This window comes from Lepidochelys olivacea (assembly GCF_965140295.1).
Source record: "Lepidochelys olivacea isolate rLepOli2 genome assembly, chromosome: 23".
In the NCBI taxonomy this organism is placed as follows: domain Eukaryota; kingdom Metazoa; phylum Chordata; order Testudines; family Cheloniidae; genus Lepidochelys; species Lepidochelys olivacea.
In genome coordinates, this window is record NC_140433.1 from 11125421 (window position 1) to 11148880 (window position 23460).

The following is a 23460-nucleotide window of genomic DNA, read 5'->3' on the forward strand; positions in this document are numbered from 1 at the left end:
GCGGAGCTTTACCTCCCAACCTGGGTGGAAATGGGACGGGGGTAAGAGGCACCTTACGTGATCTGAAGCTGACCGCCCCATAGCGGCGCTCCGCTCCGCCAGCCGCCCCACAAAACTCCTTCGCGCAGCTGCACTCCGCTCCACCAGCCGCCCCACGAACTCCTTCGCTCAGCTGCGCTCCGCTCCGCCAGCCGCCCCACGAACTCCTTCGCTCAGCTGCGCTCCGCTCCGCCAGCCGCCCCACGAACTCCTTCGCTCAGCTCCACAGCCCACAAGCAACTCCTGCCATCCACACACTGCTCCGTGTCGAACTGCTTCGCCAGCCGTCCCGCAAACTGCTCCACAATATATCTTCAGGCTCCCCCACTACTTAACACAACACTCAGTGATTTCAGCGCTTAGGTGAATTCAGCTTATAATAGGGGAGCCCCAGTGCTGGTGCACTGTCAGCCCAAAGTGAGCTCAGCAGCCTATAACTAGACTTCTAATGAAATCAAAATTAGCTCTGATATTCCACAGTGGAGAGAGGAGGAAGTGCAATTAGCATGTAAGGCCCTCACCAAGGGGCCCATGCCACCAAGTATTAATACTTGTCCCCAGCCTCTCTCCATTCACACAGTTTTGGAACCCATGACCCTTGCCTAGCGAGTGCTACTTAGATGATGGTGAATCCCTCCATCGTAACAAAAGGCCACGTACAGTTCCAAGCACAGTTCCCATAATCAGGATAATAACAATTTATTCTTCCTGCCCCAATAACAGAGACACTGGGGATCCCACAGCAGCCAAAGTGACCATTTGGGCAGCTATGGTCTCATTCTAGGCGTGGTGGGTGTGCCTATGCAAATGAGATCGGCCCCTGAAGTTCTTTTCCACAACTTGCCACACCTCACCACTAGATGTCAGGGTGGAGCTCATCCTGACACTGCTTACATGTGCAACAGGTTTGTGTTTGGGCAGTGGCAAGGATAGTGAATATCTGTGTTGTTGAGTAAGTTCTAATAAAACAAAACCTGTGTTGTAATTTTTGGCCCGTGACAATGGACTATGTATGTGTGTGTGACATTTGCAGATATCAAGAATACCATTTTTAGGTGCTTGTGTGTGGGCTTTTTAAAATACTTTAAAGTGATCATGGTAAATTTTGTACCTCAGTCTGAAGCTGCCAAACTTCAATTCGATGTAAAAAATGGGGTGTCTGAAAAATGGCTAAAAATGTCCAGGACCCAGGTCTCTAAGATGGCAGAAGTCTCTCTGATCTGCTACTGCCCTACCCTGTCTTTCGGAATGACTAACCCAGGTTGGGGGTCTTAGATTTTTACACTCCCCTCCCAGAACCTGGGGGGTGGGGTGGGAGGGGAAGAGAGAATCCAGGATTCCTGGGTGCCAACCTGTTACTGCTGACAAGTGAATGCTTGGGTAACCCACTGAGACAGCATTGCTCCCGTCCGTCTCCAGTGGCCAGGGCTGGCCTTACCATGAGGCAAACTGAGGCAGCTGCCTCAGGTGCCAGACTATGCAGGGGGTGCCACAAGGACCCAGAGTTTCAAAGTTTTGGCCCAAGTGAGGGGACATGGGGGCATCATTTGAGCTCCCCGCCTCAGGTGCCAAAATGTTGTGGGCCGGCCCTGCCAGTGGCTGCTTGAGGAAGGGGCTAGTAATTGCTCCTGGAGCTCAGAGAACAAGCTGGGGATCTGAGGGGTTGAAACCCTGCTGCTGATCTATGCGGGGGCTGAGTGTCTTTTCCTTCTGGGTTTGTATAGCACCTAGCATGATGGGGCCTGGTCCAGGACTGGGGTCCGAGGCACTGCCATGCTCTGGTTTCATGCGATTCACTCAGTGAAAAGCCCCCTTGAAAACAGGTTTGTGCTTCACAACTCAGTTGCTGGGTCAGTTACAGTGTGAATCCCTGACCCACACACGTCAAGTGTTTGTTGCACATTTTGCCTGTGGAAGCCCCGGTGTGGGTGTGAGGTTGGTCTCCTGCCCCCTGCCCCTCACACAGACCCAGGGAGTCTGTGACAAGACTCAGCCTGGGAGTCTGGCATTGCTGGTCCAGTTCCTAGCTTTGGCCGCAGTGGCAGCCAGCCCACGGGCAGGTGTCCCTCGTCAGCCTGCTCCAGGGCGGTGACGTTTGGTTCACATGGGAGGGCAGGGGAGAGCCCAGGCAGATTGGCTGATGCCGCATAGGCCCGGCTGCTCCTGGCCACAGCCAATTTCCCTGAGCGCTTTGGGAGGTGAGTGAAGATTGTGCACTACATGCCCCGAACTGCCCCACTAACGCAGCCCTTGAGCAGTGACCCCTCTGCTTACATCTCCGTTACAGCAGCCCGTCCCACAGCCACACACTGCATGCACTGGCTCCATCCTCATGCCCGGACCCAGGAGAATCCCTGTCGGTTCTGCCTTCCCTGCAGGTTCGATGGCGCTGGGGACGGATAGTTCTTGGGAGTCTGTCAGGGAACGTCGTAAAAGGAGAGTTTTGGGCAGCATTGGGGGCAATGGGAAGGTGGGAGGGAAGCACAAGTCTTTCCCTGTCACTTCCTGATTGTGGGATTGAGTGATCCTTGTAATTTTCCATGAAATAGAATTCGTTCTGATTGCTACAATCAGGGCCAGTGTAATCACTAGGCAAACTAGGCAGCCGCCCAGGACGCCAAGATTTGGGGGCGCCAAAAAGCGGTGGCCAAACATTTTTTTTACACTATTGCTTAGGGGCAGGTACCTGTCAGTCTCCAGTGCTCGGGCCAGCAGCCTCTTCACCTCAGAGTCTCCCCGCTTTCCCGGGGCCACTCCTCCTCTCAGGCTCCCCGGCTGCTGCTGCTGAGGCCGCCCGGGAGGCCGTGGGTGGGGGCGCTGCGTGGGGGAGACGCAAGGGGCTGGGCTCAGCTGGGGCCCCGCACCTGCCAGCCGAGAGCAGCAGGAACCGGGCGCTGCTCCGGGGGAACCGGGCGGCCCGAGCCCAGGGCAGCGGCAGCCTCCGCAGCAGCAGGGGCAGGCGGGGAGATGCGTGCATGGGTAATATTGAAGGAATCATGTATTTATCTTAAAAGTCTGCTTTACAGACTTGGAGTAGAAATTAGTCACCAGGGGATAATGGCCCTTTGGGGCAAGGGGGATTTGTCACCCTGCCTAACCTGGCTGGTGGTGCAATGCAAGGCTCAATTGTTTAGCTTTGCACAATAGTAAGACTTTGAATGGGACACCATCAGAGCAATGGCAAACAATTGAAACGCCTTAAAGGTAAAAAAGAAACATTACAACAGCTGTTACCCGTTCTGACAGGCTGTTTATAATGCTAATTACTAGTTTTCCGAGGTTGTCCGGGTGGGGGGGGGGGGGGTGTGGAAATTTCACCTAGGGCGCAAAATATCCTTGCACCAGCCCTGGCTACAATCCCTTCCCTGCACAATGCCCAGATTTTAAAGCTTTATCAGGTTTCTCTTGTGTTTGATTAGAGCTGCCTTCCCGGAACAGAAACCTGTTTCTTCTCCTCTGAATTGTCTTATGAAGCATGGGCTTTAGCGACAGGCACCTGACCCTAGCCATGGCCTTTGTCACACACCTATCCACACCAGAGGATCCCTGCCTGGTTAACGAGCAGGTGAATCTGGCTTGAGGAGAGAAGCTGATGAAATGAACAGGCCTGTACGACTCACCAAGCCAGGGCAGGCCCAGGTTTCTGTCTAACTGGTTCTCCTGCCCCCTGTCCCCATCCCCCACCACCAGCGCAGCACCTCAGAGCCTCCAGCCACTGACTGGAGCCTCGTCCCGTCAGCCCAGGAGCTGCAGGTCCCCGTGGGACGATGGGGCACCTACACGTCCCACTGCAGGTGGACGTGCGCCCAGCGCTGGAGCCAGAGCGCTTTGCCCAGCAGTTTTCGTGGTGTGGCACATGCCAGCCAATCTCATGGACCCTCCCAGAGCCCACAGGGCAGATCTGCCCCGATCCCCTCTCAGCCTCTGCTGAGCTGCCCTCCGGGGTGGGCCGGCAGGAAACGTGCAAACTGGGGTCTGCCCACTGTGTTTTTCATGTGTCTACCTCACATCACCAGCAGATGGAAGCAGATGGCCAGGGTGATCCATAGCGAGCTGGGTGTCTGGCAAAGGCTGCCCTGCCTCGCTCCCAAAGGGGTGAGCTCTGTGCCAGGGTCTGGGCTCAGGCGGAGCCCCAGGCAAAAAGTCAGGGCCCAGGCCTGGCCCGATGAAGGAGGAACTGCCAGGGAGGCCTCCCATGCTGTGTAAAGTCCAGACGCTCGGACAGAGAGGAGGGAGACAGACACATGGACAGAGACAGGAGGCCCCAGGATGCTCTGACACTTTTATTGGTGTTAATCATTCAGGGTGCGGGGGACTCCTCAAAATTACAGGCCTTGAGAGAAGAAATGTCCTACCCCGCCCCACAATCCCCTGCATCCCACCCATGTCCCCGAACACTCCAACAGTGCTGGGTGCCCCAAACCCTGACAGTGCCCCCTGTCCCGTAACCCCCCCCCCCCGATGGAGCCTCCTAACTCTCCATCCCCCATCCCCCCGACGGCACCCCATGGCCCGCCATCTCCCCAACCCTCCAGCGGCCCCCTCAGCCACGTCATCCCCCACGCCCCCAACGCTGCCCCCCACCCCACCATTTCCCATGCTGCCCTTTTTGCCACCCACCTCCCCATCTCCAATGCTTCTGACGGAACGCAATGTCCGGCCGTCCCCCCAGTGTTATGGCAGCGCCCTCTGCCCTGCCATCCACTGAACCATCCAGTGGTGCCCCCTGCCCCACCATCTCCCCAGCCCTCCAAAGGCGCCTCCTACCCCATTGCCCTTTCTGCCCCCCACCACACCATTTCCCTTGCTGCCATTGTTGCCACCCGCACCGCCGTTTCCAATGCTGCTGAGGGAGCGCAATGTCCAGCCGTTCCCCCTGGGTTATGACAGAGCCCTCTGCCCTGCCATCCACCGAACCCTCCAATGGTGCCCCCTGCCTCACCATCTCCCCAGCCCTCCAAAGGCGCCTCCTACCCCATTGCCCTTTCTGCCCCCCACCACACCATTTCCCTTGCTGCCATTGTTGCCACCCGCACCGCCGTTTCCAACGCTTCTGAGGGAGCGCAATGTCTGGCCGTTCCCGCAGGGTTACGACAGAGCCCTCTGCCTTGCCATCCACCGAACCCTCCAATGGGGCCCCCTGCCTCACCATCTCCCCAGCCCTCCAAAGGCGCCTCCTACCCCATTGCCCTTTCTGCCCCCCACCACACCATTTCCCTTGCTGCCATTGTTGCCACCCGCACCGCCGTTTCCAACGCTTCTGAGGGAGCGCAATGTCTGGCCGTTCCCGCAGGGTTACGACAGAGCCCTCTGCCTTGCCATCCACCGAACCCTCCAATGGGGCCCCCTGACTCACCATCTCCCCAGCCCTCCAAAGGCGCCTCCTACCCCATTGCCCTTTCTGCCCCCCACCACACCATTTCCCTTGCTGCCATTGTTGCCACCCGCACCGCCGTTTCCAATGCTGCTGACGGAGCGCAATGTCCGGCCGTTCCCCCTGGGTTACAACAGCGCCCTCTGCCCTGCCATCCACCAAACCCTCCAATGGTGCCCCCTGCCTCACCATCTCCCCAGCCCTCCAAAGGCGCCTCCTACCCCATTGCCCTTTCTGCCCCCCACCCCACCATTTCCCATGCTGCCCTTTTTGCCACCCGCCTCCCCATCTCCAACGCTTCTGAGGGAGCGCAATGTCTGGCCGTTCCCGCAGGGTTACGACAGAGCCCTCTGCCTTGCCATCCACCAAACCCTCCAATGGGGCCCCCTGCCTCACCATCTCCCCAGCCCTCCAAAGGCGCCTCCTACCCCATTGCCCTTTCTGCCCCCCACCACACCATTTCCCTTGCTGCCATTGTTGCCACCCGCACCGCCGTTTCCAATGCTGCTGAGGGAGCGCAATGTCCGGCCGTTCCCCCTGGGTTATGACAGAGCCCTCTGCCCTGCCATCCGCCAAACCCTCCAATGGGGCCCCCTGCCTCACCATCTCCCCAGCCCTCCAAAGGCGCCTCCTACCCCATTGCCCTTTCTGCCCCCCACCACACCATTTCCCTTGCTGCCATTGTTGCCACCCGCACCGCCGTTTCCAACGCTTCTGAGGGAGCGCAATGTCTGGCCGTTCCCGCAGGGTTACGACAGAGCCCTCTGCCTTGCCATCCACCGAACCCTCCAATGGGGCCCCCTGCCTCACCATCTCCCCAGCCCTCCAAAGGCGCCTCCTACCCCATTGCCCTTTCTGCCCCCCACCACACCATTTCCCTTGCTGCCATTGTTGCCACCCGCACCGCCGTTTCCAATGCTGCTGACGGAGCGCAATGTCCGGCCGTTCCCCCTGGGTTACAACAGCGCCCTCTGCCTTGCCATCCACCAAACCCTCCAATGGGGCCCCCTGCCTCACCATCTCCCCAGCCCTCCAAAGGCGCCTCCTACCCCATTGCCCTTTCTGCCCCCCACCACACCATTTCCCTTGCTGCCATTGTTGCCACCCGCACCGCCGTTTCCAATGCTGCTGAGGGAGCGCAATGTCCGGCCGTTCCCCCTGGGTTATGACAGAGCCCTCTGCCCTGCCATCCGCCAAACCCTCCAATGGGGCCCCCTGCCTCACCATCTCCCCAGCCCTCCAAAGGCGCCTCCTACCCCATTGCCCTTTCTGCCCCCCACCCCACCATTTCCCATGCTGCCCTTTTTGCCACCCGCCTCCCCATCTCCAACGCTTCTGATGGAGCGCAATGTCTGGCCGTTCCCCCAGGGTTATGACAGAGCCCTCTGCCCTGCCATCCACCGAACCTTCCAGTGGTGCCCCCTGCCCCACCATCTCCCCAACCCTCCAAAGGCGCCTCCTACCCCATTGCCCTTTCTGCCCCCCACCACACCATTTCCCTTGCTGCCATTGTTGCCACCCGCACCGCCGTTTCCAATGCTGCTGAGGGAGCGCAATGTCTGGCCGTTCCCCCAGGGTTATGACAGAGCCCTCTGCCCTGCCATCCACCGAACCTTCCAGTGGTGCCCCCTGCCCAACCATCTCCCCAACCCTCCAATGACGCCTCCTACCCCATTGCCATTTCTGCCCCCCACCCCACCATTTCCCATGCTGCCCTTTTTGCCACCCGCCTCCCCATCTCCAACGCTTCTGATGGAGCGCAATGTCTGGCTGTTCCCCCACTGTTACGACAGAGCCCTCTGCCCTGCCATCCACCGAACCCTCCAATGGTGCCCTCTGCCCCACCATCTCCCCAGCCCTCCAAAGGTGCCCCCTGTTCTCCCCTACATCTTCTGCTCTCCCCTCTTCCCCCTGCTCTCTCTCCTGCCCCCTGCCAGGTGGGTGCAGAGGCTGCCTCATGGCTTGCAGCTCATCCAGGCAGGCGTTGGTGTCAGTTTTGGGGTCATTGCCTCTGCAGTCCCTGCAGCCATTGGTGTCACAGCGCAGCAGGGGCACATTGGGCAGCCGGTGCCCGGCCTCCAGCAGGCTTTTGGGACCCAGGTCCCGGTCCTGTCGGTAGATCTGCCGGAACACGAAGGCCTTGTAGTTGTGGTCGATGGGGCGGAAGGTGTCGCTCACCATCTGTAGGATGTTGTGGGGCCTCTTCACCAGCTGGCACGTCCCTGCGCAGGGCGAGTGGATGGTGAAGAAGATCAGGCAGCTTCTCTCGTTGTAGGTCCGGACCAGGAGCTTCTGTACGGGGCTGTTCTTCATCCGGGCAGCCACAATGTTTCCTTTGTCTGGGTCTTGCAGGCCGCCCTCTTGTTTGATGGCCTCCTGCATGTCCTGCAGCTTGTTCCTGGGCAGCACCTGTTCTAGACCAGATGGATTCTCACAAGTGGCTTTCTCCAGGCTGACGGCGAAGGCATATTCAACAGCCAACCCATCCCTAAGGGAAGGCAAAGCGAAGGGCAGTCAGGAGATGTGGGGCTCTGAACAGCTCTGCCCCCAGCTCTGAGCGGCAAACTTGGGCTGGGTCGCACATGGTGCTGTCACTGGCCGCTTCTAGGCTCTCAGGGCTCCAGCCTGGGTCGAGGGATGTTTGCTCCCTGGGAGAATGAAATAAACTTGGAGGGTGGTTTTAAGAAGAAACTGCCAGAGGTGCCCCCCGGGGATCATCAGCACGGTGTGAGATTTGGTCCGTCAGCTCCCCAGGGCCGAGCGTTACCGCTTGAGCTCCAGGAGCAAACCAGAGCTTTTATGCGGAGCCACCGCAAGAGGGGGACGTGACACACAGTTGGCCCCGGGACACACAGCGATTTGCTGGCGAGCTGAAGAATACTGGAGATAGGCGCCCCCCCATTTCTCCCCCCAGCTCTGGGAGGGGACTGACTTTGGTTAAAGGGAGGCTAACAATGGCACCTATATGTGACACATTCCCTGGGAAAAGCTCTGTGTCTGCCCTCTTAGAGAGCTGGGTTCTCGTCCCACCTCTGCCTGAAGTGGCCTTGTGCAGCTGGACTGGGGAGGGTCGGGGGGGCTCATGGCTGGCTGAGGACAGGGCATGAATCTGTAAGGTCTGAGGCCTTTTTCGGCAATTAGTGGCGGGAGCAGCCAGGAAACGGAGAGTCACGTCCTCATGTCCCCTCTACGTTATAAAATAACAATATAACATTGGGCTGTGAAGGAGGCATTTCTGTCCTAATAGTCCCCACCATCACCAGCTCTTAAGATCTTTAAAGTAAACTTTGTTTGACAGCGTTCAGCGGTCTGACAAGAAACCATTTATCAGCAGCTGTCATTGTTCAATTGATACTTCTATTGTTTTGCCCTTATAGTCCCCCACTTCTCTATTGTTTATCTATACGGTCTCTGTCTGGTTCTTGGATTGTTTCTGTCTGGTGCATAACTAATTTTGCAAGATTTAAATCAACTAAGCTGGCGGGGTCTGATTGGGTAAAAAATTGTTTTGTAATGGGCTAGGGTTGGTGAAAAACACAATTTTGTAGTATTTTAGTTTACCATTGGGTAAGGTACAGCTAAACAGGACTCAAGTTTCACTATATAAACTGGGGTCCAAAAGTAAGGAAGTTCTTTGGACGTTAACTCCAGGGCACAGCCCAAGATCAGAGCCGCTAGCCCTCAGCACCCTGCCAGCCCTCAATGCAGCAGCTGGAGCCCCAGATGACCTGACACTGACGGGCCACCAGGAAAAGTCCGTCTGCCTTATTGGGAGTGGTGAGCATCGTCTGCTTCCCCTGTGTATTCTGTTTTGGTAGCTGTTCATAAATAGAGGTTTCACTGGTAAAAGGCCCCGCAAACCTGCAGAAAATTACTCCCTGAGCCCTAGGAACTGGGAAAGCGCGGGGGTGCCTAAATTAACAAGGTTATGCCTTGAGCCCAAGGAAGGGTAAAGGTGGGTGGAGTGTGCAGGTAACAAATGAGTAACAAGGGCTGTGATGTGCACTAGACAGGAGACTTGGGAGCAGAGCTCCTGGTTCCCAGCCCAGTGCACCTTCGCCTTAGCTACCATCTACTGGGAGGGAATCTTGCTCTGGGTGGACACAGCATAGGCTTGGGGGAGCACAAATGTCACCTCTGGGGCAGGGTTAGCCCTGCAGATCTTTATCCTCTAAGCTGAGCCCCCACCCCCCACCCCTTCTGCAGCCCCCAACCTCCGGAGCAGAGGGTGAGAATAAAGCCAGGTTCATGGTGGTTTGTCCTATTAGAGCACTATCATGAATATTCATGCTAATGTTCATCCGCCCATGTCCAAATCTAACCTCCTCACCCTGATAATACTGGGGGGCACTTATCCTACAGGCCAGTTCTTTAAAGAGTCTTGGGTGCAAGGTATCTGGTCCTCATTTATTCCAAAGGGAGTGTACAGCAAGCACATGACTACTGCTGCTCAAAATTTTTCTGACAGAGCAGTTTTCCTTAGGGAAAGGCTGATTCAACAAAATCTGAACATTCCAAGGGAATGAGCTGTAGCTCACGAAAGCTCATGCTCAAATAAATTGGTTAGTCTCTAAGGTGCCACAAGTACTCCTTTTCTTTCATCAATTTTGTGTAATTTTCGGATGAAAAATTATCAGAACAATTTGTTTAGATTGAAACATTTGGTTTTGACTTTATTTTTTTTTTTACTTTTGTTATATTGTGCAGGAGGTCAGACTAGATGATCATAATGGTCCCTTCTGACCTTAAAGTCTATGATTCTATATTGCTGTTTATAATATACAAGTGAAAACATCTGGACTTTCATATTATATTATATTATATTATATTATATTATATTATATTATATTATATAGCTGAAATGGAAATATTTTGATCTTACTGAAATGAAATATTCAGATATGGTCCAACTGAAATCTATTTTTAATTTTTCCAAAACAAAATTTGGAATTCCCAATCCATGGAAGTTTTCAAATTTTAGTACCACTTCGGACTGAAAAGAAAATAGAAATTTCAGAATTTCTGAGGGAATTGGAATTCCAGTTTCCAACCAGTTTTTCACAATAGTAATGAGACCCCCACACCCCTGTACCCCAGAATCACCCTCCCAGCTCCAAGCCCCAGCTCCCCCTGTACCCCAGAATCACTCTTCCCAGCTATGCCATGCACTGAGCCACCAATGCCATTTCCCCCTTGGGAGGTCAGAGGGGTCACAGCCAGATGGGAAATGCCCCACTGGGTTCTCACTCACTTATCTACATGATCCACAATCTCTCTGAGCGCCGTGGGTTTGGTGCTCTCGACAGTCTCTGTCCCGAAGCAGAGAAGAAGGGGCAGCAGCAGGAGTCCAGCTCTGGGCATCCGTCCTGGCACCTGCACAGAACCCCACAGCATCAGCACCCCTGAGCCTGGGCACCAGACCCAGAGCCCCCCAACCCACATCGCCTAACCCCTTATGTGCCACAGACAGGAGAGGAGTCAGGGGATAACCCCCTGGAGATTGATGGGGTGTGGTGTGAATGGCAGACAGGTCTCCTTGGGGCTCTATGGGCCAGGAGGGGGGGAAAAGGGGGACTCACCTGGGATTCCATCGGGCAGGAAGAGGTGATGGGGATTCATCAGGGTTTCCATGGGGCAGGAGGCAGGGACAACTCACCAGGATTTACATGGAGCAGGAGGTGGGGGGGGGACGCCTCACCAGGGTTTCCGTGGGGCAAGAGGAGGCAGGAGGGACTCACAAGGTTTGCCCTGGGGCAGGAGATGAGGGGCAGAGGGGATTCACCAGGGTTTCCATGGGGCAGGAGGAGGTGGGGGACTCACCAGGGTTTCCATGGTGCCGGAGCAGGAGGTGCCCTCACTCACTGTTAGATGCTCACACCAGATCCCCAGTGATGGGGTCTTAGCTCCCTGCCCCTCTTCTTATAGCCCCATTCTTCCTCACCCCTCCCATGCTGCAGAGGGGTGGTGCCCACTCCTGCTGTCCCCGTGACCAGCCCAGGGGCAGGGGAGGTGGGACTCAGCTACTTCATTCAATATTGCCTTGAAAGGAAACTCCATGAGGCTGAGCCAGGGGGGTGGGGCAGACAGGGGAATGGGATGGGAGATGGCCAGGGGCAGGGCAGACATGGTGGCGGATGGGAGGTGGCGAGGGCACTGGGGCCTATGGGGAGGGGGATGGGAAGTGTTGAGGGCCAGGGCAGATGGGGGTGAGGGATGGGGCCTGGTGAGGGCCAGGGCACACAGCAGTGGGGGATGGGAGGTGGCGAAGGCCGGTCAGGCAGACTCCAGGCTGAAACATTGGCCCCATCTGGGTGGGTTGGTTTGTCTCATGCTGGTGGTGACAGGGTGAAGTTCCTGATTCTCCTCCTCATGAGCAAGGCCAATAAAGCTTCAGAGCATCCCGGGGCCTCACATCTCTGTCCCTGTGTCTGGCGCTGTGGCCCTCTGTGCTCCAAGCAGTACCCTGGCATCCCCATATTTACCGTGGTGATATAATTCGGCTATGTTGTGTACACAGTGTGCCTTGTGAGGTATCAGGCTTGATCTGTTGAACAATAATGTCCTGGTGGATTGATTGTGCTGTCATTGGATGGGAAGTTATGAAGTTTTCCTCGGTGTGTGTCACTGGAAGATGTTGTGAGGTTGGGAGCAGTGAAGAAGCCAGACAGTGCTGATGGCCCATTAAGGGGAATACACTCCCAGGGACTATCACATGTGTACAATGAAGGCTTCTCAGAGGGATCCTGTAGACGATGGACACAGTTTGACTCATGTCATAACAAAAGGTCTTTCCAGCAAGCTGGAAGACCCTATAAAGGAAGGGACGTGACTTTTGGCCTCTAGCCCCACCACAGCTCAACACCTGGAAGCACTTCTGGAGAACAAAGACTGTGAACAGGGGAGGTGGTTCCAGGCTGCAAAGGAGAATCCCAGCCTATGTACTAAAGAACTCGACCATCTATCGGGTGTAGCCAATGGTTTTAGTTTGGTATTCATTTACTGTGTGATGTCATGATTACATTCTATATACTCATTATATGTTAATCAGAACTGATTTATAGGATTATAATAGTATAAGATTAAGCAATATTTCGCGGAACTAGGTAATAAGTCAGACAAGCTGAAACACAAGAAGACTGTAGGCTGAGGCCTGCTGAAAGACTTTAGCTTAGCTATTTTAGGCCTTGGATACAAGTTGGCGACCTAAAAATGACCTGATGCCCTAAAATTCTAAGAAAAGAGGCAGAAACTGGTAATGTTGCGAAAGTCAAAGTGGGAAAGTTAAATTTAAATCATAAAAATGCTGTAACAACAAAATGTGCTTTTAACACGTGCCTTAAACCGCAAGACAAAGGCAGTTCTTCAACCTACCCAGCCTATAGAATTCGGGGTCCTTTGTGTCTCCAGGGAATGCAGACCGATAAGAAAGAGAGGGACGATGCCGTCATATACATGTGCAGAATGTAAGTGTAGACAGAATCCCAGTATCAAAGTAGGCAAATTGAGCTTCCTTTGGGAAACTCCAGCAGGAACCACTCCCGTATTGATAATCAATCCATGTGAGGGCCGATGGAGTTTGAGAAGGCCGACAGACTCTAACACCATCTAGGAGGATGTAAGTATGTTTATAGTTATAAGTTGTGCATGGCACATATCTTTATTTGGAATTATATGTCCTGTAACTTTTATGATTTTATTGGCAACTTTAATAAAACTACTAAAAGATTGTAATTTTAATTGTATGTGTTACTTACCTATGGTTTCCTGTGTTCCTATGGGCCCGAGATCTAGAACAGAGACAACTCTGTTGAACTTGAGACTATAGCCACCAGAGCTGAACCCAGGGAAATGTGATTGACGTTAAAGAGAATGAAAGGCTACAGATTTGGTGCCGAAACCCAGGACCATAGAAAACACATGAAACCATAAAGAACATGTGCATCCATAGTAAACACAGAAACCAATAAGAATCAAAGGTTTTCAGAAAAAAAATTATATATATGTAGGTGAAAAGTCATACCAGGAGACTTCCTGCTTTTGCTTGCTCCTGCTTGCATTCTATGTTTGTCTGTCTGTGTAATGTTGTAAAAACTGAGCTCAGGGGAACAAAATAGGAATTGCAATTGTGTAACAGATCCTTGAACTCACATATGAGTAAAAGCCCCCTATCAGGTGTGGCAGAGTGGGTCGGACGGTTCACCGTCATTTGTCAATAATAAGCAACAAGCCCCCCCATATTAGTTAATAAGCTCCCCAAACTTTAAAGTCCTCTGGACCACACCACCAATGGAGGATCAAGGAAAACTTTGTGGGGTTGCCTTGGTCACTACCCCTCCTCTCGGTGGACTCCAGCTGTAACACAGCTGAAGGAGAAGTAAGCACCACAAGCCCTTCTCAATTTAAAAATAAAATAAAATCCCTGTAAACATTTTAGGAGCAAGGAAGGGACGCCTGCCACTTTTCCAAAAGAAATATGGAACAAAGTAAGTCACCCAGTCAGGCATTTATTGCAACAATTCCAACTCACAAAGGTCCTGGGAGGCCTTTGGGCGAGACTACATTAAACCCCACGGGAGAGCATTAGTTAAAAACCAGCTACTGCAGTGCTTGGGGCCCCTAGAGATCCCTGAAATTTACTGTATTTCCTCTTTGAAAAGGAAAAGGTAAACAAAAAAACAAAAAAAGGCTTAAGAGGTGAAAGAAATAGCCCCGGACTGTGTATACATAGCATGTAATAACCTATGGAAAAGATTTAAAAGAAAGGAAAACAACTGGAGAAGGCAAAACAAGCCTTATGCAAAGAGCAGAAGACTAGTTACACATTGAAAAAAAAACTTAGTAGGGTAAAGGAGGTAAATTCTGTACTCCTTAATCAAAGGAACAGTTTGGCAAGAGACTTAAGCTACAGTAAGCAACAACTGCAAGAGGCTGGTTATAAAATGATGATGTGAAAAAAGAAGCCATGGGGCAGGAACATTTGTTTGGGCAAGAAGTAAAAATAGCAGAGCTAGCTCACAAAACACAGGCACTAAAGCAAACTTGTGACATTCTGGAGGATATGTATCAACAGGTAATAGATATTGAAGGTGAAAATGGACAGATCCCTCAAGTAAATGTGGAGGATAATTGCATGGAGGTGAAGTTGTCACCTATATATGTTGTAAATATAATTCCAGATATTCTGGTGGCTATGGTGGAACCTGGGAATGACCAACCCACAGCAAGCAGAGGTAGAATCTCACCCCCACTTACCAGAACATAAGAACATAAGAACGGCCATACTGGGTCAGACCAAAGGTCCATCCAGCCCAGTATCCTGTTCTCTGGCAGTGACCAATGACAGGTGCCCCAAAGGGAATGAACAGACAGGCTATCATCAAGTGATCCATGCCCTTTCACCCGATCCCAGCTTCTGGCAAACAGAGGCTAGGGACACCATTCCTGCCCATCCGGGATAATAGGCATTGATGGACCTATCCTCCATGAATCTGTCTAGCTACCTTTTGAACCCTGTTATAGTATTGGCCTTCACAACACCCTCTGGCAAGGAGTGCCAGAGATTGACAGTGTGTTGCGTGAAAAAATACTTTCTTGTGTTTGTTTTAAACCTGCTACCTATTAATTTCCTTTGGTGGCCCCTTGTTCTTGTATTATGAGAAGGAGTAAATAACACTTCCTTCTTTACTTTCTCTATATCACTCATGATTTTATAGACCTCTATTATATCCCCCCTTAGTCGCCTCTTTTTCAAGCTGAAAAGTCCCAGGTTTATTAATCTCTCCTCATACAGAAGCCGTTCCATACCCCTAATCATTTTTGTTGCCCTTTTCTGAACCTTTTCCAATTCCAATATATCTTTTTTGAGATGGGGCGACCACAACTGCATGCAGTATTCAAGGTGTGGGCGTACCATGGATTTATATAGATGCAAGAATTGCCTCTCCTCTGGTGGATTCCATGACTAGCTGCTCCAAGAAGCAGTCATTTAAGGTGTCAAGAAACTTTATCTCAGCATCCCTTCCTGAGGTGATATGTACCCAGTCAATACAGGGATAGTTGAAATCCCCCATTATTATTATTGAGTTTTCTTATTTTAATAGCCTTTCTAATCTCCCTGAGTGTTTCAGAGTCACTATCACCATCCGGGTCAGGTGGTCTGTAATGTAACCCTACTGCTATATTCTTATTTTTCAAGCAGACTGAAAGCTAAAATCAGACGGGAAGAGCAACAGGAAACTTAGGAATAGAGAAAGTATCAGACACAAACACAGTTGCAAAAAATTCGGGGGAGGAAGGGGAAGCGGAGAATCTGAAAAAGCTGTCAGTGAAAAAAAAAGCAGGTCACAGCCAGTGCTAGTGAAAGTTTTGATCAAAACTTAAGTATTAAAGGATTAAACCAGAAAATGAAGCTAATGGCAATTAGTATCTATCGTGAAGGGGGGGGGGACAAAAAATGGGTAAATATCTTGGAAGTCCATCCACAATGGGGTTGTTTATTGCAAGAAACTGAGGGAGCTATAGAAGTTGCTGTAAAAGCCTGTAAGGATGAAATTCTGTTTATCGGTATCTCTTAAGAAAGACAAAAGTCTTTGCAATCTAAAAGTCACTTTAATATCTCTAAGCCAATCAAGTCAGAAGCCATAATAAAAAGAACAGGTGGCATAATTCATTTTAAATCTAACATGCCCATTGTACCCCAAGACACTTTAGCGCCCAAGCCAGAGCCTCCACAGAAACCCATGCCAGGGCCGGACTTTCCTAAGGTGCAGGCACCTACCCCAGCCAAACGAAAATGTAAAAGGTTACAGCAAAATTCCCTACCTAAATTGTCCATGGTAAAAGTTGCCCAAACTCGGGAGATACCAGTTCCTCTAGAGGAAGAGGAACCCACACGGCCCAATGCAACTGTAAAAGAGAAAAAAGAATCCATTTCTAATGTGGAATCTGTAGAACCCAGTAATCATGTCTCTCCAATCGCCAAAGTAACAAGTATAAAAGACATTGTAAAAATGGTGGAGCCAAAAATAAAAGGAAATCTGGTGGCTGCTCACACAGTACATTTAGAAACTTTAGTAAAAACGATGAAGTGGGCTATAGCCCATGAAAGCTTATGCTCAAATAAATTTGTTAATCTCTAAGGTGCCACAAGTACTCCTGTTCTTTCTGTGGATATAGACTAACACGGCTGCTACTCTGAAACCTGCAGTAAAATTGTTTCAGTTAGATGAAGAAGACAAGGTTAAGATTTTTACAGTTAACTGCAGACAGGGCTTTATGAAATACACTGTCCCCAGAGTTTCAAAATAAGACAAGTCATTTAAAGACACTGTAGGGTTGTTAAAAAGAAACATGCCCCCAAGCCAGGCAGGGGTGACTTTGGTAGCTAAGGTGAAGCAATAGGAAGGCGAGTCACCGCATACATTTCACAATAGACTTTCAGCAGCTTGGCTCTCTAATGAAACGCCTGGCCAGGAAACAAACCCACAATGTATTAATTAATTTGTTAACGATTCTTTAACAAAGAATTAACAGCAGTTCAGGGTAAAGTAATAATGCATGTTAATCCTGGAAGCACTCTTCCAGAAGTGCTGGATTTATTGTCTAACGCTTAGAGTTATATTCAAACCCAACAAAAAATCTCAAGAGAAATCCTCCTCCTAGAGCAACTGTTCAAGGAGCCTCTGATAAAGCAGTAGTGAAAGTAGAAGGCTCACACACTGAGACACAAGGTCAATCATCTCGTCCAAGAGGGTTAAATAATATTAAAATCAAATCAGACCAAAAAGAGGCCTTACTACGACATCCCCAACTTCAAAATCCCAGTTAGTATAACCCTAGAAACATGATTGATGGGACAGGGACACGCTCCTTACCATCTTCACCAACCACAAGCAGGAAACAATTCGTGCCTGACATGAATTGTTATTGTTTCCGTCTGAGAAGCCCAATTGATCAACCCCTAGTCCTACAATGGACATGATTATAAAATAACTTCACCAAATTGGAAAAACACTAGATTTTCACAAGGGTGAAATGCAAGAAATACAGCAGCAAATGAATGCCATAATGTTGGACAACCAATACACCCCACCTCAGCCCACTGTAGTAGTGACTGATCCGGCATCCTGAATTTCAACACCGCATATGAAGCATAAAAGCCAAGAAACAAACAAAAAAATGTAAACGTAAAGGAACAGAATGTGTAACGCCAAAAAACCCCATGTAAAATTATAGCCCCATTAGAAAGAAATGGAAATGGAAAACCTGCATTCTCAGCAATGGTGAGGGGTCACCATTTTCAATTTATTATTGATACTAAAGCCTCAATCAACATAATCAATGACAAAAATCCAGAATTATCCCCTTTATCATCAGGACAACCCAAAGTGTTAGCAACCTTTGCAAGTAACCAGATCACAGCTGTATTATCAAAACCAGTGGTGATAAAAATAGAAGACTTAAAAAGGAAACATGTTTGCATTAGTAAATTTAAAAGAACCTTACAACTTATTGGGAGTAAACTTTCTAAGGAGACATGGATGCATTATAGACCTGACCAGTTACTTGCTATGTGTGACTGCAACTCAGGCAGATTGAACAATCAATCTGTTGTCGTTGACATTGGTGACATTATTTCAACAGGAACAGAGCGCACACCCGAGAAGAGAACATTGCGAAAGGGAAAGCTAATGGGCAGGCATTAATAACTAAGCATTCTGATGCTTTTCCACAAGCGTGACTGTGGAAAAACAAATGTGACTGTTGAAATTTCAGAAGAGTTTCCACCACAAAAGCAATATCCTTTTCCAGGTCAAGCCAAACCTCATATTGCTAAAACCATTGACTCTTTGCTATCACAACACATCATTCGTAAGTGTACGTTCGTATGGAACTCTCCAATTTGGCCAGTACAAAAACCAGGTGGGTCGTGGCATCTTACTATTGATTATCGAAAATTAAATCAAGTGACTGCAGTTTGTACAGCTGTTGTATCTGAAATGCCTAACGCAATTAAATTTATTAATCCCAAAGCAAAATGGTTTTCTACTGTGGATATTGCCAATGGTTTTTGGTCAGTGCCTGTGTCTAAGGAAAGTCAACATCGTCTAGCTTTTACAGTCGAAGGGATTCAGTACATGTTTCAAGTCTTATCCCAAGGGCTCAATAATACATTGTACGGCTATTTTCCATGGGCAAATGAAACAAATTCTGTCACGGTTTTCCAAGCCATCTATGTTACTTCAATATGTAAATAACATTTGCTTAACAACAGAAACCCAAGAGGAACATCTGAAGGGCCAAGATGAACTTTTACAAGTCACCAAAACCTCAGAACTAAAGAGTTGCTTGGGTTTAAACAGACAAGTATGTCAATGCATTTGTCAAATTAAAGCAAGCAGTAATGTAGGCACCCAGGGCTGAGGACAGACTTACCGGGTCCCGGGGCAAGGTGGTGGTCGGGTGGGGGGGGGGCAGCTCTGTGCCTCCAGAAGGGGCGGAGCATCAGGCAGAAGCAGTGGGGCTGGGGGCTAGCCTCCCCCACCCAGCCCTCAGCACCACCAGGACCACACCGCCCAGGGCTCTGCAGCGCTTTAAAGGGCCCAGGGCTCGGGCTGCTGCCACTGCCATCGTAGCAGCAGCGGCAGCTGGGAGCCCTGGGCCCCTTTAAATCACCAGGCCCAGGGCAGTTGCTCTCTTTGCCCCCCCGCCAGCTGCCCCACAGGCACCTGTACTAATCGCTCCAGATCCTAGCAGACCATATCATTTAAAGGTCTCTGTAAGTACAGCTTTCAGAGTAGCAGCCGTGTTAGTCTGTATTTGCAAAAAGAACAGGAGGACTTGTGGCACCTTAGAGACTAACCAATTTATTTGAGCGTAAGCTTTCGTGAGCTACAGCTCACTTCATCGGATGCATTCAGTGGAAAATACAGTGGAGAGATTTATATTTATAGAGAACATGAAACAATGGGTGTTATCATACACACTCTAAGGAGAGGTTTCAGAGTAACAGCCGTGTTAGTCTGTATTCGCAAAAAGAAAAGGAGTACTTGTGGCACCTTAGAGACTAACCCATTTATTAGAGCATAAGCTTTCGTGAGCTACAGCTCACTTCATCAGATGCATATCGTGGAAACTGCAGCAGACTTTATATATACACAGAGAATATGAACCAATACCTCCTCCCACCCCACTGTCCTGCTGGTAATAGCTTATCTAAAGTGATCATCAGGTGGGCCATTTCCAGCACAAATCCAGGTTTTCTCACCCTCCACCCCCCCACACACAAATTCACTCTCCTGCTGGTGATAGCCCATCCAAAGTGACAACTCTTTACACAATGTGCATGACAATCAAGTTGGGCTATTTCCTGCACAAATCCAGGTTTTCTCACATCCCCCCCCACCCCCATACACACACAAACTCACTCTCCTGCTGGTAATAGCTCATCCAAACTGACCACTCTTCAAGTTTAAATCCAAGTTAAACCAGAACATCTGGGGGGGTGGGGTAGGAAAAAACAAGAGGAAACAGGCTACCTTGCATAATGACTTAGCCACTCCAAGTCTCTATTTAAGCCTAAATTAATAGTATCCAATTTGCAAATGAATTCCAATTCAGCAGTTTCTCGCTGGAGTCTGGATTTGAAGTTTTTTTGTTTTAAGATAGCGACCTTCATGTCTGTGATTGCGTGACCAGAGAGATTGAAGTGTTCTCCGACTGGTTTATGAATGTTATAATTCTTGACATCTGATTTGTGTCCATTTATTCTTTTACGTAGAGACTGTCCAGTTTGACCAATGTACATGGCAGAGGGGCATTGCTGGCACATGATGGCATATATCACATTGGTGGATGTGCAGGTGAACGAGCCTCTGATAGTGTGGCTGATGTTATTAGGCCCTGTGATGGTGTCCCCTGAATAGATATGTGGGCACAATTGGCAACGGGCTTTGTTGCAAGGATAAGTTCCTGGGTTAGTGGTTCTGTTGTGTGGTATGTGGTTGTTGGTGAGTATTTGCTTCAGGTTGCGGGGCTGTCTGTAGGCAAGGACTGGCCTGTCTCCCAAGATTTGTGAGAGTGTTGGGTCATCCTTTAGGATAGGTTGTAGATCCTTAATAATGCGTTGGAGGGGTTTTAGTTGGGGGCTGAAGGTGACGGCTAGTGGCGTTCTGTTATTTTCTTTGTTAGGCCTGTCCTGTAGTAGGTAACTTCTGGGAACTCTTCTGGCTCTATCAATCTGTTTCTTTACTTCTGCAGGTGGGTATTGTAGTTGTAAGAAAGCTTGACAGAGAACTTGTAGGTGTTTGTCTCTGTCTGAGGGGTTGGAGCAAATGCGGTTGTATCGCAGAGCTTGGCTGTAGACGATGGATCATGTGGTGTGGTCAGGGTGAAAGCTGGAGGCATGCAGGTAGGAATAGCGGTCAGTAGGTTTCCGGTATAGGGTGGTGTTTATGTGACCATTGTTTATTAGCACTGTAGTGTCCAGGAAGTGGATCTCTTGTGTGGACTGGTCCAGGCTGAGGTTGGTGGTGGGATGGAAATTGTTGAAATCATGGTGGAATTCCTCAAGGGCTTCTTTTCCATGGGTCCAGATGATGAAGATGTCATCAATATAGCGCAAGTAGAGTAGGGGCTTTAGGGGACGAGAGCTGAGGAAGCGTTGTTCTAAATCAGCCATAAAAATGTTGGCATACTGTGGGGCCATGCGGGTACCCATAGCAGTGCCGCTGATCTGAAGGTATACATTGTCCCCAAATGTGAAGTAGTTATGGGTAAGGACAAAGTCACAAAGTTCAGCCACCAGGTTAGCCGTGACATTATCGGGGATAGTGTTCTTGACGGCTTGTAGTCCATCTTTGTGTGGAATGTTGGTGTAGAGGGCTTCTACATCCATAGTGGCCAGGATGGTGTTATCAGGAAGATCACCGAGAGTGATCACTTAAGGTGAGCTATTACCAGCAGGAGGGCGGGGGTGAAAAAACCTTTTGTAGTGATAATCAAGGTGGGCCCTTTCCAGCAGTTGACAAGAACAGGGACAGTGGGGGGTGGGGAGGGAATATAAAATCTCCCCACTGTATTTTCCACTGAACGCATCCGATGAAGTGAGCTGTAGCTCACGAAAGCTTATGCTCTAATAAATTGGTTAGTCTCTAAGGTGCCACAAGTCCTCCTGTTCTTTTTGTAAGTACAACTGCACTTGCAGCACTAGCTTCTCAAAAAAATACATGAAAAAATCAGACCCGTGGCATATGCCTCTAGGAAAATAAGTCCCCTGGAACCTAAATATTCCACCTGGAAGAAGTACCTGAATGCATCCGATGAAGTGAGCTGTAGCTCACGAAAGCTTACGCTCAAATAAATTGGTTAGTCTCTAAGGTGCCACAAGTCCTCCTGTTCTTTTTGCGAATACAGACTAACACGACTGCTACTCTGAAACCTGTCAAATAAATTGGTTAGTCTCTAAGGTGCCACAAGTACTCCTTTTCTTTTTGTGGATACAGACTAACACAGCTGCTACTCTGAAACACTCCAGAACAGTAACCCATCATTCAGAAGGTGCAAGCTCATAGTAAAACAGGACTCCGAAAAATCATCATGATAATTCGCTCGCCAAAAAGGAAGCCTGTAGTGACATTCTATGGAAGGAACCGAAGCAAATAAATCTCACGGCAAATTCAAATTTGATCCCAATACGTGCAGCAAAAAAAACAATTCAATATCGGGGCACCAGATCTAAAAGCTTTGCAGGCAAAGGATCAAGAGATAGTAAAAACAATCAAACAATTGTCTGAAAAGCAAAAAATAAATAAGAAGCTTGGAGTTCATTATCACCAGACTCCCCATATCAAAAGTACAAATCAGAAGGGTACATAACTAAGGATATATTCAAGTATTTTAACGAATGTTTTCCAGTACAGGAAGTCCCATCACAGCTGCGCGGGGAAATAATCTATCTGGTACATGTCACACCAGGAGGAGGTCATCCAGGGAGAACCCCATGCAGCACCTCATCTCAGTCGGTTAGTGGCCATGCATGAAGGCAGATGTTTGCCAGAAGCTGGGAATGGGTAACAGGGGATGGATCAGTTGATGATTCCCTGTTCTGTTCATTCCCTCTGGGGCACCTGGCATTGGCCACTGTTGGAAGACAAGATACTGGGCTAGACGGACCTTTGGTCTGACCTAGTCTGGCCGTTCTTATGTTCTTATGTTCAGATGTACAACAATACTGTGAAAATTGTTTGGTTTGTGCACAAAATAAATTCCTACCCCCACAAAAAAGAATGCTCCTTTAAGATCTCAAATATCTAAAGGCCCATGTCAAGCTTTGCAAATTGATTTTGTGGGACCTTTACCAAAAACTCCAAGGGAAAACCAATACCTTTTGGTTATTATTAACCCATTCTCTAAGTGGGTAAAAGCATTTCCTTTAAAAGCAAATACCGTTGTAGCAACTGCAAAAGTCTTGACTGAACAAATCTTTTCTCGCTGGGGACTCCCTGCTGGGGTAGAGTCAGACAGAGGAACACGCTTTACTGAACAAATGTTTCCAAAATACCTACAATTATTGAAAGTGCCACAAAAATTGCCTATTCCATATAGACCTTGATCATCAGGGATGGCACAGCAAACAAATCGTACCATTAAACTTATGCTACAAAAACTGGTAGATGCCAATAAAGCAACTGTATCACCCTAATTCCTCTCATTTAAATGGCCTTCAGGGCAACTCCAGGTGCCTCCACAGATCATACACCCTTTGAGGTTATAACTAAACAAACTATGAGAATGCCAGAGCATCTTTTGTGGTATACCAGTGACTCAGAGCTAGAGGAAATAAAATTAAAACCCTACCCACCAGCATTACAAAAACATTTAGATCAAGTCCACTTGCAGGTAGCTGTCAAATTGAGAAAATCCAAACAAAAGGCAAAAGTCTATTTTGATAAAAAAAAATTAAAAATGCTTGGAAAATTGAAACCCAGGTTATGCTTCTATCTTAAGCCACTCATAACAACACTAATCCTATACTTCTGCTTAAATGC

At 49.5% G+C, this 23460-nt stretch overlaps 1 protein-coding gene across 1 annotated transcript; it reads right to left on the reverse strand.

The window, feature by feature from the left end:
• Positions 1 to 2801: 2801 nt before the first annotated feature.
• Positions 2802 to 11315, reverse strand: LOC311511976 (uncharacterized protein; the record flags this gene model as incomplete). The annotated part of the gene is made up of 4 exons (XM_084612948.1): positions 11234 to 11315; positions 10665 to 10786; positions 4629 to 7901; positions 2802 to 2856 (listed from the first exon to the last, which is right to left on the reverse strand). Exons 1-4 carry the CDS (start codon positions 11243 to 11245, stop codon positions 2802 to 2804), a joined length of 3462 nt encoding a protein of 1153 aa, XP_084469074.1. The 5' UTR covers positions 11246 to 11315.
• Positions 11316 to 23460: the final 12145 nt, after the last annotated feature.